At 40.0% G+C, this 17,326-nt stretch overlaps 1 protein-coding gene across 3 annotated transcripts; it reads left to right on the forward strand.

Moving 5' to 3' along the window:
• Window positions 1-1,353: 1,353 nt before the first annotated feature.
• Window positions 1,354-17,275, forward strand: TRMU (tRNA mitochondrial 2-thiouridylase). Of its 3 annotated transcripts, none has more exons than XM_058191500.1 (11): window positions 1,354-1,601; window positions 3,628-3,793; window positions 4,589-4,695; window positions 5,050-5,172; window positions 6,113-6,285; window positions 7,283-7,336; window positions 7,462-7,528; window positions 9,904-10,004; window positions 12,670-12,814; window positions 13,148-13,230; window positions 16,124-17,275. In XM_058191500.1, exons 1-11 carry the CDS (start codon window positions 1,514-1,516, stop codon window positions 16,274-16,276), a joined length of 1,260 nt encoding a protein of 419 aa, XP_058047483.1. In that variant the 5' UTR covers window positions 1,354-1,513; the 3' UTR covers window positions 16,277-17,275. The 3 variants fall into 3 exon arrangements, with proteins under 3 accessions (XP_058047483.1, XP_058047484.1, XP_058047485.1); XM_058191501.1 differs by having other exon boundaries at window positions 1,354-1,496; XM_058191502.1 differs by lacking the exon at window positions 3,628-3,793 and having other exon boundaries at window positions 1,470-1,601.
• The last annotated feature ends 51 nt before the right edge of the window (window positions 17,276-17,326 follow it).

Consider the following 17,326-nt stretch of genomic DNA (forward strand, 5'->3'; position numbering starts at 1 on the left):
CATTTGTGTGTGTGTGGGGGGGATTGCCTAGTTCTTCCAACAGGATTTATTCAAATAGTATGGGATCATCTGAAGATTTGCTCTCTGACAAATCAAGCATAGCTTCGGATGCAGGAGAATTGTCATTTTCTACCAGTTCAGACTGTTCTCCCACACCTGTCAGTTGAGCTAGGAATTGACTTGGAAATGTGTTGGGCACAGTAAAAAAGGCTAGCAGGAAAGATGGAGACCCTCTTGATACCCAGGTGAGAGAGGGATCCCAGGTCACACCCGCACCAACTTCAAGTAGTTATAAAGCACAAGGCTGAACCCACTTCTGATGAAAGGAATGAAAAATCATTCGGTAACAAGAGAAAAAAGGATTCATGGCACGTTTTACATTAAGGCTAACTGCAAGTGGGGAAAGGTCTTAATTCTTACCTAGTGTTTTTCACTTATTTTAAGAAAGGTCAGGTGACCTGTCTTTACATAAGTTCCTTAAGATGGTTATCCAAGAAGGGATAGACTAATAGAAGACAGCATAGTCTTAAGGGAAAAAAAGTACCTCTTTGTTTCAAACTTGGCAACTTGATGTGTGGATTTCAATTCCTAGAATACCCCAGCCAACATGCTGACTAAGGAAATTCTGGGATTTGAAGTCCACACATCTTCAAGTTGCTAAGTAGGATAAATAATGGTTTCAGGAATGGTTCATAAAAGATGGAACTTGCTTTAATGTAAAATAAAATATAATGGGAATGGAACAGAAATAGAAGGGACCTTGAAGGTCTTCTAGTGCAGCCTCCCTATTAAAGCAGGATATCCTCTGTACCAGGGGTCTCCAACCTTGGCCACTTTAAGTCTTGTGGACTTCAACTCCCAGAATTCCTCAGCCAAGCAAAGCTGGCTGAGGAATTCTGGGAGTTGAAGTCCACAAGTCTTAAAGTGGCCACGGTTGGAGACTCCTGCCCTATACCATTTCAGACAAGTGGCTGTCCAGTCTCCAGTGATAAAAGCACCCACAATTTGTTGTGGTTAAGCTTCATATTGGCAGAACGACCGCAACCTATTTAGGCCTCTGGTTAAAAAACCAGGGAGACCATGAGAGCCCCTCCCTTTCTCTCAGACCCTCAGAAAGCAGACGAATGGCAAAAACAGCTCCAAAAAAAAACTTCCTAAGGAAAATGCTGGGGCTGACTGGAAGGTAGGGCCCACACGTGCAGATACACACGTGGGTGTTCTCCAGCGGTTGCTCCCATTCCTCCGCCTGGGGTGAACCCAAAAGGCAGGACTTCAGCTTCCATCATCTTCCTCAGCTTACCCGGCCCAAAGATAAAAGGACAGGAAAGCCCCTCCCACCTAGGGTCTCCCCCCACCCGAGGGAGAGCGGAGGAGAAGGCCGCTTTCCCCGGCCTTTTGTGAGCTCAGCTCCGCCCACAGGCGGGCCTCGTCCTCCCTCAGCCCTTCAGGTGCCGGTGGGCCGCAGTCGGGGAAAAGAAGCGCGGCCGGCCCTTGAGGTAACGAAGCCAAGACCATGATGGGGGCCGCTCGTCGTCACGTGGTGTGCGCCATGTCTGGCGGGGTGGACAGCGCCGTGGCGGCTCTGCTGCTGAGGCGGAGAGGTGAGGCTTCCCCGAGCGGAGAACGGGGCCAGAGAGCAGCTGGCCCCTTATTTGCCCCCACCCGGCCTCCTTTAACTACCACCCCTCTCATCCACCCGAGGTTTCCGTCAGTTAGAACTTCCGTTCCGGCATATGGAGACTACAACTCCCGGCATTCCTCTTGCGAAGGCCTATGAGAGGGGGGGTCGTAGTAGCGTCAGGTGGGCGAAGCCTGAGGGAAGGAGTTGCCCTTGGACGGGTAAAACGCTCCTTCCGGTCGGATTCTGGGGATAATAGCAATAGCACTTACACCTATATCGGGCTGACATGATAGCAGTGTTCCAATATCTCCGGGGCTGCCCCAAAGAAGAGGCAGTCAAGCTGTTCTCCAAAGCAGGGGTCTCCAACCTTGGTCCCTTTAAGACTTGCGGACTTCAACTCCCAGAATTCTGGGAGTTGAAGTCCGCAAGTCTTAAAGTGGCGACGGTTGGAGACCCCTGCTCCGAAGCACCTGAGGAGCAGGACAAGAAGCAATGGGTGGAAACTAATGAAGGAGAGAAGCAACTTAGAACTAAGGAAGAAATTTCCTGACGGCTAGAACAATTAATGAGTGGAACAACTTGCCACCAGAAGTTGTGAATGCTCCAACACTGGAAGTTTTTAAGAAGAGGTTGGATAACCTTTGTCTGAAGTGGTGTAGGGTTTCCTGCATAAGCAGGGGTTGGACTAGAAGATCTCCAAGGTCCCTTCCAACTTTGTTATTCTGTTCTAAAAATATACTGCTTCATGGTGCTTTACACCCCTTTCTAAGTGGTTTACAGAGTCAGCATATTACCCCACAACCATCTAGGTCCTCATTTTACTGAATCAGGGGAAAACCAAATCATGAACATAGCTGCACTTAATAACAGTTGAACAGACAGTACACCGCAAAAGTCTCATTTTGGGATTCAGAGGTTTGTTAGAATTTAAAGCATAGCAAATCTAAAGCCTTTGCTGTAGGCACATTGCATGCACTTCCACAGCCTCAGCCCCCATTTTGACACATAGGGAATCACTGTCTCCTTATCGGCTACTGTTTCATCAGGTGCACATGCTGATTACAAATTTTCCTTTATCAGACAATTTATGTCAATATTGAACCCATCTCAGCCCCCAGCCCCCAAACTTTACTGTGCTAGAAGGGGGTCCCCATTATTTCCTCCTCACACCGACCTTGAGTCAACCTTGAGCCTGCTGAGATTCAAACTGCAAATTGCAGGCAGCCGGCAGTCAAGGTGGTCCTCAATTTACGACCACACTCCAGTCCAAAATTTCTGTTGTTAAGTGAGACATTTGTGACATAACTGAGTTTTGCCCCATTTTAGGACCTTTCTTGGCACAATTGTTAAGTTAATTGCAGTTAAGTTAGTAACATGATGGTTAGGTGAATTTGGCTTCCCCTGTTGATTTTTCTTATCAGAAGGTCGCAAAACGGGATCGCATAACTCCGGGACCCTGCAACCGGCATAAATATCAGTTGCCAAGTGTCCTAATTTTGATCATGTGACCATGGGTGACCGTAAGAGTGAAAAATGATCATAATTCCCTTCTTTCATTGCTGTTGAACTTTGAAAGGTCACTAAATGAACTGTTGTAAGTCAAGGACTACCTGTATTCGAAATGCTTTGCCCTTGCCTTCTTTTGAAGCACATTTTTAAGCTGCTCGGCCCTTCCTGCAACCCTGGGCTCTCATAGTCATTTAGTCTCTGCTATTCAGTTCATTATTGCCTACATGTTTTGACAGACCTAGTTAGAATGAAGATTTTCTACTTGTCATGTCCACAATTTACTATTCCGGGAATAGTATATTTTATATTCGCACAGTAAGAGTTATCCAAACTGGATAAAGTATAGGAGATATGAGTTTTTGCCATAGATAATTCAAATACTTTTTAAAAGTGAAAGATTTAACATTATTTATAAGGATATCCACGGCATGTTAATTTGTCTTGTACGGCATTGTCACTTATACTTTTCTCCTTTGTTACTTTCCCCATCTGAGCAGGATATGATGTGACTGGGGTGTTCATGAACAACTGGGACTTAGTGGATGAAAAGGGAACTTGTCAAGGCAATCAAGATTGTGAAGATGCTTATAAAGTATGTCAGATACTCGATATTCCATTTCGCCAAGTTTCCTATGTTAAAGAATATTGGAATGAAGTGTTTAGGTAAGAGAATGTTCATAAATCTTTTGCTAAAAGAAAGCTTTGTGTGACTGGGAAGATTAATAAAGAGAGACAAAGAGAAGGGGTTTCCTATGTAGGCTTTGCAAGCTTCCTTGACTAGTTCTACTCTACTCTCCTGCTTTTTATAATTAGCAAAGCACCAATGCTCTATGCTTTTGCTATGAAAGTGTACATGAAAAACAGCCCAATTTTAGGACATTCTGAAGTCTAATGTACGCTGAGAGCATTGTTGAATTGGATTTAACTTCAGATGACTACAATACAGCCATGTGGCTTTCTTGGGGACAATATGGAAGTAATTCACCAATTCCTATTTATGGTATATGGCTAGTCCTTGACTTACAACCATTCATTTAGTAACTGTTTGAAGTTACAACAGCACTGAAAAACAATTACTTACAGCCAGTCGTCATACTTATGACTGTCGCTGCATCCACTTGGTCACATGATTAAAATTTGGGCACATGGCGATTGCATACATTTATGATGGTTGCAGCATCCCAGGGTCATTTGAAAAACAATACCATAAACCAATCCTTTTTTCAGCTATGTCATTTTTAAATGATTAAAATAAGGAGCTAATTATAAACTGAAACAACTTCAGTAAAGTCTGGTCAAGGCAAAGAGATTTCTCTATTCTGATCAGCCGCTTCTGATGAATTGGATATGATTCAGGTGTTTAGCTTTATATAAGTAATTGGGATTCTTCATGGAGCAGTAAACATGCATTTCCAAAAACTCATAACCATTCTAATGTTTCCCCCCCCTTACCTACAGCTACCTTTTAAATGAATATGAAGTTGGACGGACGCCTAATCCTGATATTATATGTAATAAAAACATCAAATTCAATTATTTACTACACTATGCTATGAATAACATTGGTAAGTTTTACTTTCAGTGGTATTTTCCTTTCTGAAAAATGAAGATGTGGAATAAACCTGAAAATCAGTCCCAATTTTGCATATAATCTTTTTACAGCCTATCAAGATCTGGCTGTTCAGATCAATCTGTGTCTTAATTGAAGGCTCAGTCTTACACTTTTGTATTCAGAGAAAGCATTAGTGAATTCAGTGAAGTTTCCTCCTGACCAACGTGGTACAGGGACAGGAATATCAGGGATATTGAGAAATATCAATATGAGGAATATCATAAAAACAAAAGTCGTGAAATATATTAGAAGTCTTGCTGGAATAAAAGTATCTAATTTGCCTTCATTTTTTTCAAAACTATACCAGGAGCTGATGCAATAGCAACTGGACACTATGCAAGGACCTCCCTGGAGGATAATGAAGTTTTTCATCAAAAATACAAACAACAACCACGAGGACTTTTCAGAAATAGATTTGAAATAAGAAACTGTAAGTGTTCCACTGTTTAAATCCAGGTTAGATACATAGTATCAATTCTCAGTCATCCAGGTCATGGTTGTCCCATAGATGCTTTTTCAGGAGGCAACTGGACTTTCTTGTTTTTCTTTGAAAACATTTCACTTCACCTACATGAAGCTTCAAACAGATTTCCAGAAAAATTGCAGATTACAGGAATCATTTACACTTCAGTTTGAAATGCAGACAACACAGACTCATCCCCAGCAGCCCATGCCTGTCTTCAACAGTGAATGGACACAGGGCAGAAAAACATCCTTCAGCCAAGAAGGCTCCACACTCATTTGCACTACTCAGGTGACCCTGAGGACACAGATAAACCTCCAAGTGGCCTCAATGATTCTCTAGAAGAATGCAAATGACCAGCTGCCTGCAAGGAATATAAATCCTTCCATTCCCCACCATCCAGTCAGAGCTAAAGAAGCTTCTTGGATGAGAAGCAAAATGTCTTCAAAGAAAAACGAAGTCCAGTTGCCTCTTGAAAAAACACCTTTAGCATCAATTAGTATAATGAAATGAATGGTTAGTAGGCACCTTGTCTGCAAAAGTCTTAGAATACAGGTTAAAACTGGAAAATAAGATGAAGAAAAACAGCTAATTGATGTTACATTTTTGCAGAAAGAAAATGGTTAAAAAAACATCTGCATTGGATTTAAACTAGTATATCATATATCATATTAATTATAAATCAAAGTATGATATCATTATATATCATCGTCTTGATATCAAAGATACCATATCATAATCAAGAGCCTCTTTACAATATTACTTGAAACAAAATCACATTTGTTATTTGTTCCTTTGGCTTTCTTGGTATATAGGATTAATTGTATACTATGTTGGCTTATTTTATTTTCTGCCATGTTACCATTTTCTGTGATTTAAAGAATCGAACCAAATTTTCCACTTGCAGCTGTCAAACTTCTTCAGGGAGCTGATCACAATAAAGACCAAACATTCTTCCTCAGCCAGATTTCTCAAGAAGCTTTGCAGAAAACCATTTTTCCTCTTGGAGACTTAACAAAAGACTTTGTGAAGAAGATAGCTGCAGAACATCAGCTTTATCATGTGTTGAAAAAAAAAGAGGCATGGTAACATTTCCTACTCAAAGGACTATAAGGGGGGCTGGGAAATCAATCATTATAACTTAGAGCAGTGTTTCTCAATCTTGCGCATTCATTTCTCTAGTCGTACTTCATAGTGTTCCCCTGAAGGCTGGTCCATATGTGGAAGTGCTACTCTTCCATTAAGATCAGGGGTGGGCTGCTGGGAGTTCGCAGAGGTTCAGGAGAATCTCTAGCTAAGATTCTGTGCAGTTTGGAGAACCCACAAATCCCTCTCCTGGCTGGCCCCACCCACTCCGCCCCACCCCTCCCAAGAGTCCCCATGCGGCATGTATTGGATGCAAGTAAGTGAAGAGCGCGCACGGAGGCTCGGGAAGGGCAAAAAACAGGAAGTTTGGGAAGGGCTTCCAGAGCCTGGGGAGGTCATTTTCGCTCTCCCAGAGGCTCAAAGAAAGCCTCTGGAGCCTGGGGAGGGCACAAACGCCCCCCTTCTGCCATGGTGCAGGAGGCTGACTAGGCCACGCCCACCATAGCCATGCCCACCCAGCAACTGGGCAAAGAACCCCTTGCTAAAAATTTTGAAGCCCACCCCTGATTAAGATGTGTGGACTACAACAAAGATTCCCCACCCAAGAATCGCCCAGTTTGAAAAACATTAGTTTAGATGCCCTTGCAATCTGGAAATGACCAAAAGCTGTTCTTTTAATTGATCATGTTTCTAGATAAAATTACCAGTTGTGCTATTTTACTGTTTTGATTGTTTCTAAGTCAGGAATTTATTCTGCTATCTTTCATTGGAGCCAAGTACTTCTGCTGAACACATATTTTTGTATGAACCATCAGCATTTCATATAATTTATTTTTCCCATAAAGTTCACTATATTTTCTTTAAGATTATTCGTCGATCTAGCCTGTTTCTAGATAGGTGGATTTGTAGGTGGGAATAGATAGATATAAACCACCGTTATTTGAACTTTCAAAATCACTAAAGGATGACTATCAATTGTGTTTTATTTTAGAGCATGGGCCTCTGTTTTGTTGGTAAAAGGGATTTTTCAGAGTTCCTTCTTGAGGTGAGAAATTACTGATTCACAATTTTTATGAACACATGTACATTTTATTTTATTTTATTATTACTTTCAAAGTTATTCTTTTTAAATGGGATTTAAATTGAGAGGATGTTTTTTTCCCCTCGTAGTATCTGCAACCACGTCCAGGAAATTTTGTCTCCATTGAAGATGGCAAAGTTCTTGGAACACACAAGGGTGAGCAAGTGTTTTTTCATTCAGTTCCTAACAAATGTTGTGAAATACAAAGATCTCTACATCAAACCGCCCCCCTGAATTTGGCAATATAAAACTCAGCAAATCTTTAGTTTCCCCCAAACTGTCTCATCACCATGAGCCATGATGGTGCAGTGTTAGAATGCAGTAGTGCAGGCTACTTCAGCTGATTGCCGGCTGCCAACAGTTTGGCAGTTCAATTCCCACCAGGCTCAAGGTTGACTCAGCCTTTCAATCCTTCCGAGGTAGGTAAAATGAGGACCCAGCAATAGGCTGACTCTGTAAACCTCTTAGAGAGGCCTATAAAGCACTGTGAAGCTATTGCTATTGCTATCTGGCAATGGATTCGAATGGACTCGGAACCCCAAGCCCCTACAACATCCTCTTGTTAAAAACATCTGGCCACAAAACTTCAAACTAGGTGGCGAGTTATTCAACATTTGGTTACTGTTTTTATTAGGTGATACTGTCTAAGGAAGTGGGATTTTATAAAGTGAACAAAGTGTGGATCCTTTAATCTCTTTAAAAATAAACGGTAAAGCAGGCTAAACATAAACATACTTAAGAAAGGAATCTATTAATGTTGAAAATTAGACCAGACTTGTAAGAGGAGAATAATGTTTTTTCAGGGAGAGAGGAGGGTTTTTTACTTACTTAATTACTGGGCTTGGCCTGGGGGGTTCAAGGAGGTGTGGTTTGCATATGGAAATAGATTCCATAGGAGGCAATACATTTCAATAGAGCTTCCAGGCTCCATTTTTTTTTGTCACAATAATATACACAAGCATCAACATAAAATAACTGCATATCACATAAGCATATATATGAGCAAAAATATGCAATAACTATATTAATTTGATATAATGAAACAATAGGACAGGAACGGTAGGCACTTTTGTGCTCTTATGCACTTATGCTCTTATGCACGCCCCTTTGTTAGACAAAAGTAGAAAGAAAGAAAGTAGACAACTTTCCAGAACAATGATTTTAGCTATTCAGTTACATTATCTGAATTACTATTGTTATTATCATTATTATTGATTGCTAATGAGTTGCTGTTGAAAAAAAAAATTGAATTGGTGTGACTGCTGTCTAGGAGAATTTCAGAAAACCTGCCAGAGATATATTGCTGATGATTGTATTACAAACGGAGCAGCTTATAAATCCAATCAATCAGCATTCACATTCTTGTGCTTGTGTAATTACCAAAACCTAACATGTTAATATATATTATTTTAAACATGTCTGGCTGCAATTCTACACTGGGGTAATCTCTTGGTTAGGAGTACTGATTATATTCAAAACTCATTCTCACGTTTCAAAATTTCTATTACATCTTTTACGAAAATTACCTTAATTTAACTTTGCCCAACCTAAAATCCTTTGTGGATTGTTGACTTCTAGCATCATTGGGGGCCTCCCCGCTTAAGGAAAGTTGTGTCCCATTCATTTCGATGCTTATTGAGTTTGAAAAGTACTTTGTGGTACTATTACTTCTTGCTAGTATTATTGGAACTTGGAAGTAAGTCACCTTGGAATCAGTTTAGAGTTGGGATATTGATTAGGATGAGGCTGTTATACTGATTCTTAAGCATAATGAATTTAAATTTCAACCATACATTCTGTTTTTTAGGGGAATTAACCTATATAAACACTTAGCAGATTATTTTAATCCGTAATATATGTTTGCTGGCATTCTGGATGGACCTATTTTTTTCCAATGAAATACTGAAAATCCTGATGTAGTTAATAGCATTTTCACAGAGTAAGCTTATACTTGATACTTGATACCTAATTTTCTGTTTCCTTTTTTTTTTTGGGTGCTTTTGTTAATAAATACTGCTCCAGAGTCGTAGGTATTAACATGTAATTGATCTTATCCAGCTTGTTCAATATACAAAACTCATTCCTAGCCAGATTGGATGATAGCATTTAGAATCATAGAGTTTGGAGGAACAGAGGGAAGAGGGTAAGGGACTATATACTGGTTGAAACAGCACAATCAAAGACCTGCCCCTTTGTTGGGATGTTGGTTAGGACAGGGGTCTCCAACCTTGGCAAATTTAAGACTTGTGGACTTCCAACTCCCAGAATTCCTCAGCCAGCTTTGCTGGCCTAGGAATTCTGGGAGTTGAAGTCCACAAGTCGTAAAGTTGCCAAGGTTGGAGACCCCTGGGTTAGGATGAGACTGTTAAACATAATGAGTTTAAATATCAACCATACATTCAGTAGTTATGTGTTTCTTTTCTCCATTTTATCTTTTGACTAAACAGCTGGTATTCTCAATCTTTTCTTTCCCCTTTGTTTTCAACAGATCTGTGGATTATAGTTTAAAACGTGTGTTTTGCTTTTCTTAGGTTGCTTCTTATATACCTTTGGCCAGAGAGCTAAGTTAAAAAACTGCAGTAATGCATGGTTTGTTGTAGATAAAAACATCGCCTCTGGGGAAGTTTTTGTGGTAAGTTTGCTTGCATTTGTACCGTTTGTGATTGCTGCCTAAAAGAATGTAGTTATTACTGGCCCAAGATTCTTGGCTTTTGCATACAAAAGAAAAATCAAAGCTGTTAAGTCAACCGGGTGTCGAGAAGTTTCATTGCATCCTGTTCAAACTAGCTTTTGATCAACAGAAAACTGAAAAGGATGTTGGCATGAAGTATGCAATAAATGGCAAGCAATGAAAGAAGTGATCAGACCGTTGAGCTTTACTTTAAAACAAGCATGCCTTCATCCTAAGTGTTTCATCCTTAAGTCAAACCATCATCCCGATAGAGTAGAATAGAATTCTTCATTGGCCAAGTGTGATTGGACACACAAGGAATTTGTCTTGGTGCATACGCTCTCAGTGTACATAAAAGAAAAGATACCTTCATCAAGAATCTGATGCCATAGTTCTGTTGTTAGTGATGGCCACTGTCGCAGGTTGGAAGGGATGACTTGTACAGCACATCCTTAGTTCCCTTCTGCTTCTCTCTCCCCTTATCAAAGGGAAATAGATGCCCATTTGTGAGGGGGGGAAGCTGCTGTGAAATTTCGATTATTATATCAAGGGTCACACAATGTGACATCACCACTGGGAGGGGCTGAGCAAGCAGCACAACCTTGATGGACATGCTGAAACTGTCCACTTGCTGCCTCTTACATCCATATTTCCCTATTCCCATGGATAGCATATGGATTCACAAGTAGTCCTCATGTAGCAACTTTGCAATTTACACCAGTGATGAAACAGTAACTTTATGTCCAATTCTTGCATTTATGAGGATTGCAAGGCAAAGAAAGATTGAAGTAAGATCGTAGGCGCAGTTGTGCATCGCTTAGTAACTGCTTCACTTAACAATGGAGTTGCCATTACTAACTGAATAAATGAGAATTACCTATACTTAATATGCTCCTTTAAGCCTAGATTTATATGGGGAGCAGTGTCTCCACTCTTGTAGCAGTGCTTTTGTTCTTTCTTGATCCTTTAAATGATGACATTTTGGAGATAAGATTGATATCTACCTATGCAGAAACATAATTTCTTATTCATGTTACTTTCATAGCTTTAGCTACATATAAGCTAATTATGGTTAAAACAAACCATAGTTAAGTTTTCGGCCCGACACTTTCCTGCTTTGTGCAGGAAACAAAACATTCCATAACAATTATATAGTGCAATGTTTTGTGATCTTGGCAATTTTGGACTTCAATAATTCCCAGAATTGTGTGAATTGAAGTCCATGCGTCATAAAGTTGCTAAGATTGAGAAACACTGATCTAGTTTAACTGTATAAGCCTGTTAGTTTCAATAAATTACTGTATGACCCATGGGGGTTCAGCACCCTGGGGCCTGTGGTCTCAAATAGCTATTGGAGACCCCTGCGATCATATTACCAGCAGCAAACAACATGGCTATTGAAAATTAGCTAACTACTTCCCTTATTTTGGAAGGCGGAGCCCATAAAGGTCTAATATAAAAGGCTTCAGATAGTTTTAAGATAGTTCAAATAAAGAGAGAAAAAACTGAAAGGGACAAAATAGAAATCCTGGCCAGCTGGTTCTATATGGTATATAGCAGGTGTGAAATGCTGCCGGTTCAGACGGGATTGGCAGATCTGGTAGCGATGGCAGTGGGTGGTTTGGAGAACCAGTAGTAAAAATCCCTGCCCTCCTCATGCCCAGCTGAGCCACGTGATCATCAGAGCCTTTTTTTTTTTTACTTTTAAAAGCCGAATAGGTTGTAAAAAATCCTTTTAAAAGATTAAAAAAAAAAGGCTCTGATGATCACAGCTGAGCCGTGGGATTATCACAGCCTTTTTTTTTTTTAACTTTTAAAAGCATTTTTTCCACAACCTCTTTGGCCGAAGAGATTGTAAAAAAAATGCTTTTAAAAGGCTCTGATGATTCCAGCTGAGCTGCGCGATCATCAGAGGCTTTTTTTTTACTTTTAAAAGAATTTTTTTACAACCTCTTCGGCTGAAGAGGTTGTAAAAAAAAAAAGCTTTTAAAAGTAAAAAAAAAAAGATCGCACGCCACAGCTGATCACCCCCCCGCGCGCTGTTCTACTTACCTCATGCCTCCTTTTGTCGTGCACTGCGTGTGTGCACTTCGCATTTGGTGTGTGGTGCACACTATACATGTGTACGCAGCACGCATGCGCAGCCAGAGAACTGGTAGTAAACCAGTTCAGATGTCACCACTGGTATATAGCCTACTGTACTATAGGTCAAGTTTAGCAGTGCCTATTAAATTTGCCCGCTTCAGCGTTCCATCAAACCTGCCTGTGATATTTTCTATGGTCTCCCCTTTATATTGTGTATTGCCTTATACACTGTAAGCCGCCCTGAGTTTTCGGAGAAGGGCGGGATATAAATGTAAACAAAAATAAAAGAAAAGAAAACAAACAAAATGAAGATTCTTTCCAGGTTGTTGAAAACAAATGCAATAAAGATTGCATTTGTCATCGCTGTGATAGGAAGAGGACCTAATGGTTTGAGTTTTTATCCCCACTCTCAAAGCAGAAGTTTTATTTTGCCTTCCAATTTAACTTTGAATTTTTGTTTTCTTTTACTTGTTGCTAATGCTATCTATATATAGTGCTGAGATGCTCAGTTGTAAATTGAAATTCTTGCATCCTTCCGAAGGCGCCCGGGAGGGATCACCCTGCGCTTTACAGAGACCTTTTACGGACAAGCAGAGTTCATTGGATTGCTGAGGAACCCCCTGCAGAACTCATTCAGAACAAAATGATGGAGTGCAATTTCCGCTTTCAACACGTGATGGCGCTAGGTGACTAGTCTTTGTTAATGGAAAGATCTTGGTGGCACACATGGCACAGATAGGGCATTTGCAAAAGGAAATATTTATAGGGTATCTTTATAGAAGGAAACATATTTGCTCAGATTACAAATATCATTGGATGAGAATACGGGTTTTGAGATTTTAATTTCTGATTTTAATTGGGTTTTATGGGTTTGTAAAGTGTATTTTTAACAAATTGAATTCTATATTTTATTTTGGTGGTTTGTTTAATTATGTGAGCCAGCCTAAGTCATGTAGATGGGCAATCAAATCAAATCCTTAAAAGTCAATCCCTTAACAGCCTTTTTTTTTTATTCGTAGTACCTTGTACATTAACCCTAAATCAAGATGGATCAGTATGGTTGACTCTGGCTAAGCCAATAAGGGATCTTGCAGCAGGGCAGGTATGTGCTGAGCCGTCTTCTCTGTGATTATCTTAAATTTTCTAATCATCCCAGAACATATTTCCCTGTAAATGCACTCAATTGCACTTTGGAACAGATAGATTGAATAGCAAAGTATGGAGCAGATTCTGCCCACACACTGTACAACTGGGCAGAGGAAGCAGTTTGTTCATACCAGAGGTGGGATTCAGCAAATTCTGACCAGTTCTGGAGAACCGGTAGCAGAAATTTTGAGTAGTTCGGAGAACCAGTAAATACCACCTCTGACTGGCCCCTCCCCCATCTATTCTCTGCCTCCCGAGCCCCAGCTGATCAGGAGGAAATGGGGATTTTTGCAGTAACCTTCCCCTGGAGTGGGGAGGGAATGGGGATTTTACAGTATCCTTCCCCTGCTAAACCCACCAAGGCATGCCACACCCATCAAGCCAAGCCACGCCCACAGAACTGGTAGTAAAAAAATTTGAATCCCACCACTGGTTCATACATGTTATTGGTTGATTTATTAAACAATTACATATGAGTGAATCTCAGTGGGAATCTTGGTTCTATACATTACTATTAAGAACTGAATGCTTGAACATGATCCAACATGGCTGGCGTGATTCATAGTAATTTTCCCTTGGGTTTTATTTGATTCTCACCACCGAGGGGAAGGTTTTGTAAAAATCTGTATTGTGTGTGTCTGCTAGCAATGGTAATAATGAGGGAAATTAAGCTATATTTGAAACCCTGTAGGTATTTACTTGCAAGGAGGCCTCATTTATTCTCCAAGAAAAACATTGTTAATAGTATTGAATGAAATGGAATAGAATACATTCTTATATGCAGAAGATATCAGATATGATCTGTGGATCTCAGCAAAAGTGTGGTGGGAGGGCAAGCCTGCTCTGTCTGCATTTATCCTGGATAAGATGGACCTCTTTTTTTCCCCTGGTTAAGATTTAGTTAGTTAGTTAGTTAGTTAGTTAGTTAGTTTGTTAAGCATGTACAAGAAAACAGATATAAGTATAAACCTGGACATGAACACAGGAAATGAATACAAATAAATGGGGATAGTAGGACAGGGACGGTAGGCATGCTGGTGCGCTTATGCATGCCCCCTTACCGACCTCTTAGGAATGGGGTGAGGTCCACAGTAGACAGTTTAAAGTTAAAGTTTTGGGGGTTTGAAGATGTAACAACAGAGTCAGGTAGTGCATTCCAGGCATTGACCACTCTGTTGCTGAAATCGTATTTTCTGCAATTGAGTTTGGAGCAGTTTACCTTGAGTTTGTATATATTGTTTGCCCATGTATTATTGTGGTTGAAGCTGAAGTAATCATTGACAGGTAGGACGTTGTAGCAGATAATTTTGTGTACTACGCTTAGGTCAGACTGTAGGTGGTGTAGTTCTAGATTGCCCAAGCCCAAAATTTCAAGCCTGGTGGTATAAGGGATTCTATTGTGAGCAGAGGAGTGGAGGACTCTTCTCGTGAAATACTTCTGGACTCGCTCAATTATATTAATCTCTGATATACAGTGTGGATTCCAGGCAGATGAGCTGTATTCGAGAATTGGTCTAGCAAAGGTTTTGTATGCCCTAGTTCATACATAGCAGTACAATGTTTTGGGAGAAGAAGCTTTGCAAGTTTAGGTTAACAACTCTTAATGTCTTTTGGCAATGCTGTTACAGTGAGCTCTGGGACTTAGATCATTTGAGATGAGTACTCCTAGGTCCTTGACAGAGTGACAGGTTCAGTAGTCTAATATTCAGTTAGAACTGTTTCTCAATCTCAGCAATTTGAAGATAGGTGGACTTCAACTCCCAAATTTCCCCAACCAGCTGAAGCTGGCTAGAAAAATTCTGGGACTTGAAGTCCTCCCATCTTCTCAAGTTGCTGAGATTGAGAAACAGTGAGAAAGCTATTTGAGAATTTTGGGGGTAAACAAATACACATCTTTACTTGACTAAATACAGTGGAACTCTACTTTTTCTCTGCCCTTTGTTGCCTTCTCACCACAGTTAACACAGCAAAAATAGCAACTGCAATGGAAGGAGAATGATAGCTTTCATAATTAACAAAAACATTCAGAGGGCTTGTTAAGCTGCAGGCTTTATCAAGTCCTGTCATGCAAGTTGACGTTGTGGAATAGATTCTGTAAATAACCAAGAGTCTGTGAAAAAGAGTAGGATGTAAGAGCTCTACCCAGTTGGTAAAAAAATCGTCAGCATTAAGAAATATCTGAATCACGGTTGCTTAAAATGGTGAGAAAATTCAAATTTTAAATTGTGCTTATTTTTAACAAAGGAAATAATGCAGCTGGAAAAAAGGAGAGATTCCTTAATTCAGCACATTCATTCGAAGATGTGTGAATATAACCTGTTGTGATTCACTATTGATAGGTTTGCTATCAATAATGTAATAAATAAATTATTTAATTAAATTAAATAATGTAATAATGTAAGGGGCGTGCATAAGTGCACCAGCGTGCCTACCGTCCCTGCACTAATGTTTCCTCTTATCTATTTTATGTATCTAATCCATGTTTATACTTATTACCTAATAGCTTCTTGACAAATAAATAAAAATAGATTGTTATAATGAACTCAATATTTCAGATTTCTTTGGGAAGCTCTCCTTGCCATGTGAATTGAAAAAAAATCTGTTTGAATGCAAGAATTATCCTATGATAATTTACTTAGATGCTACTTTTCATCAGTTCAATTTACACCGCTAAGAAAGATCATCTAATAATTATGGTAACAATTATACTAGCAATGAATTCACCTTCCCAATCTCTACATTATATGGGATGTTTAAAAGCTGAGTAGTCAGGTGACCCACACACACCCCTTCTCAATACACTGCCTCACGCTTCATACAGTACAAATTGTCACTCTTCTGTCTTCCAGTTTGCTGTTTTCTACAAGGGAGATGAATGCCTAGGCAGTGGCATGATTCTGAGACTGGGGCCTTCGGTCTTTACTTTGCAACAAGGCAAGAAGAGGGAGACTACTGGTGTGAACATACCAGATGATGAAGTCACAGTCCAGCCAACCAAATGATTTCTTGCTTTTTTAAAACCAAGCAGAGTTTTTGCTATGTTTTTTAAAAACTGGTTAGTCAAAAACCTTGGAGTGATCGTCGGATACATGAATGCACATCTGGATGTGGTGGAATTTATCTGAAAAAATAAATGGAATGGAATGACTCTTCTTGGTGAGAAAATGGTACCTTTTCCCATCTTTTGAAGCCCAGCCTGTGCAGAAGTTAAGCAGAAGCCAACAAAGCTCAAATAAGTGTGCATAGGATTGTAATGTAACACTGTTTGAAGAATCCTGTTAAGATCATGTAAGTAAGTTTTCTGGAATGTGGAACAGTAGATTTATGGCAACATCTACTGTTGTGTGATCACAATAGACTTCTTTATCCTCTTTCTCAATATTTGCCTTTTGGTTGCCCATCTTGTAAACTTTCAAACCAGAAAGCCATTAGCAAATTGGAAGGCAATGTTACAGCTCAAAGATAGGTAAGCAAATTGGGTGTGTGTGTGTGTGTGTGAGAGAGAATGCTCGGGATATCTAGAGATCTCTTTTCTTTTCTCATGAAATGTCCTAGTATATTTTAATTAATTGAAGTGCAAGAACTAGGAAAAATTCTTGGCTCTTGAACATGCTGGCAACTTCAGATAGTATTTTGAAGAATCTTCTGATATTTGCCTTTATCTGTGAAAAAGCTGCTTTGTGTAATCTCCTCAGCTGTATTTGGGCATTCCAGCACCCGACACAATTAGAATTGTATTGGGGAGATAACTAGATCAGGCCCCACATTTTCTGTTCCTCTCATTTCTGTCATTCTCCACAAGTTAGAGGGCACAAGTCTCCAGTGAGAATCCTGCTTTCTACAAGCAGATTCCCCATCAGATTTCAAGCCTGGGATAGGCCTAAACAGAGCCAGAGTTTACTGCGTGCCTTCAAATCGTGAACAGGAGGGATTGAGCAAGACTTTTCATTTTCTTCTATGTCTCTAATGAGGGTGGAGGATAAATAAGCCCTTAATAAATTGGCGTTGAAAATCATTGAAGAAAATGCCATTTTCATGTTCTGTAATTTTAA

This window comes from Ahaetulla prasina, chromosome 7 (genome assembly GCF_028640845.1).
Source record: "Ahaetulla prasina isolate Xishuangbanna chromosome 7, ASM2864084v1, whole genome shotgun sequence".
Lineage (NCBI taxonomy): Eukaryota > Metazoa > Chordata > Lepidosauria > Squamata > Colubridae > Ahaetulla > Ahaetulla prasina.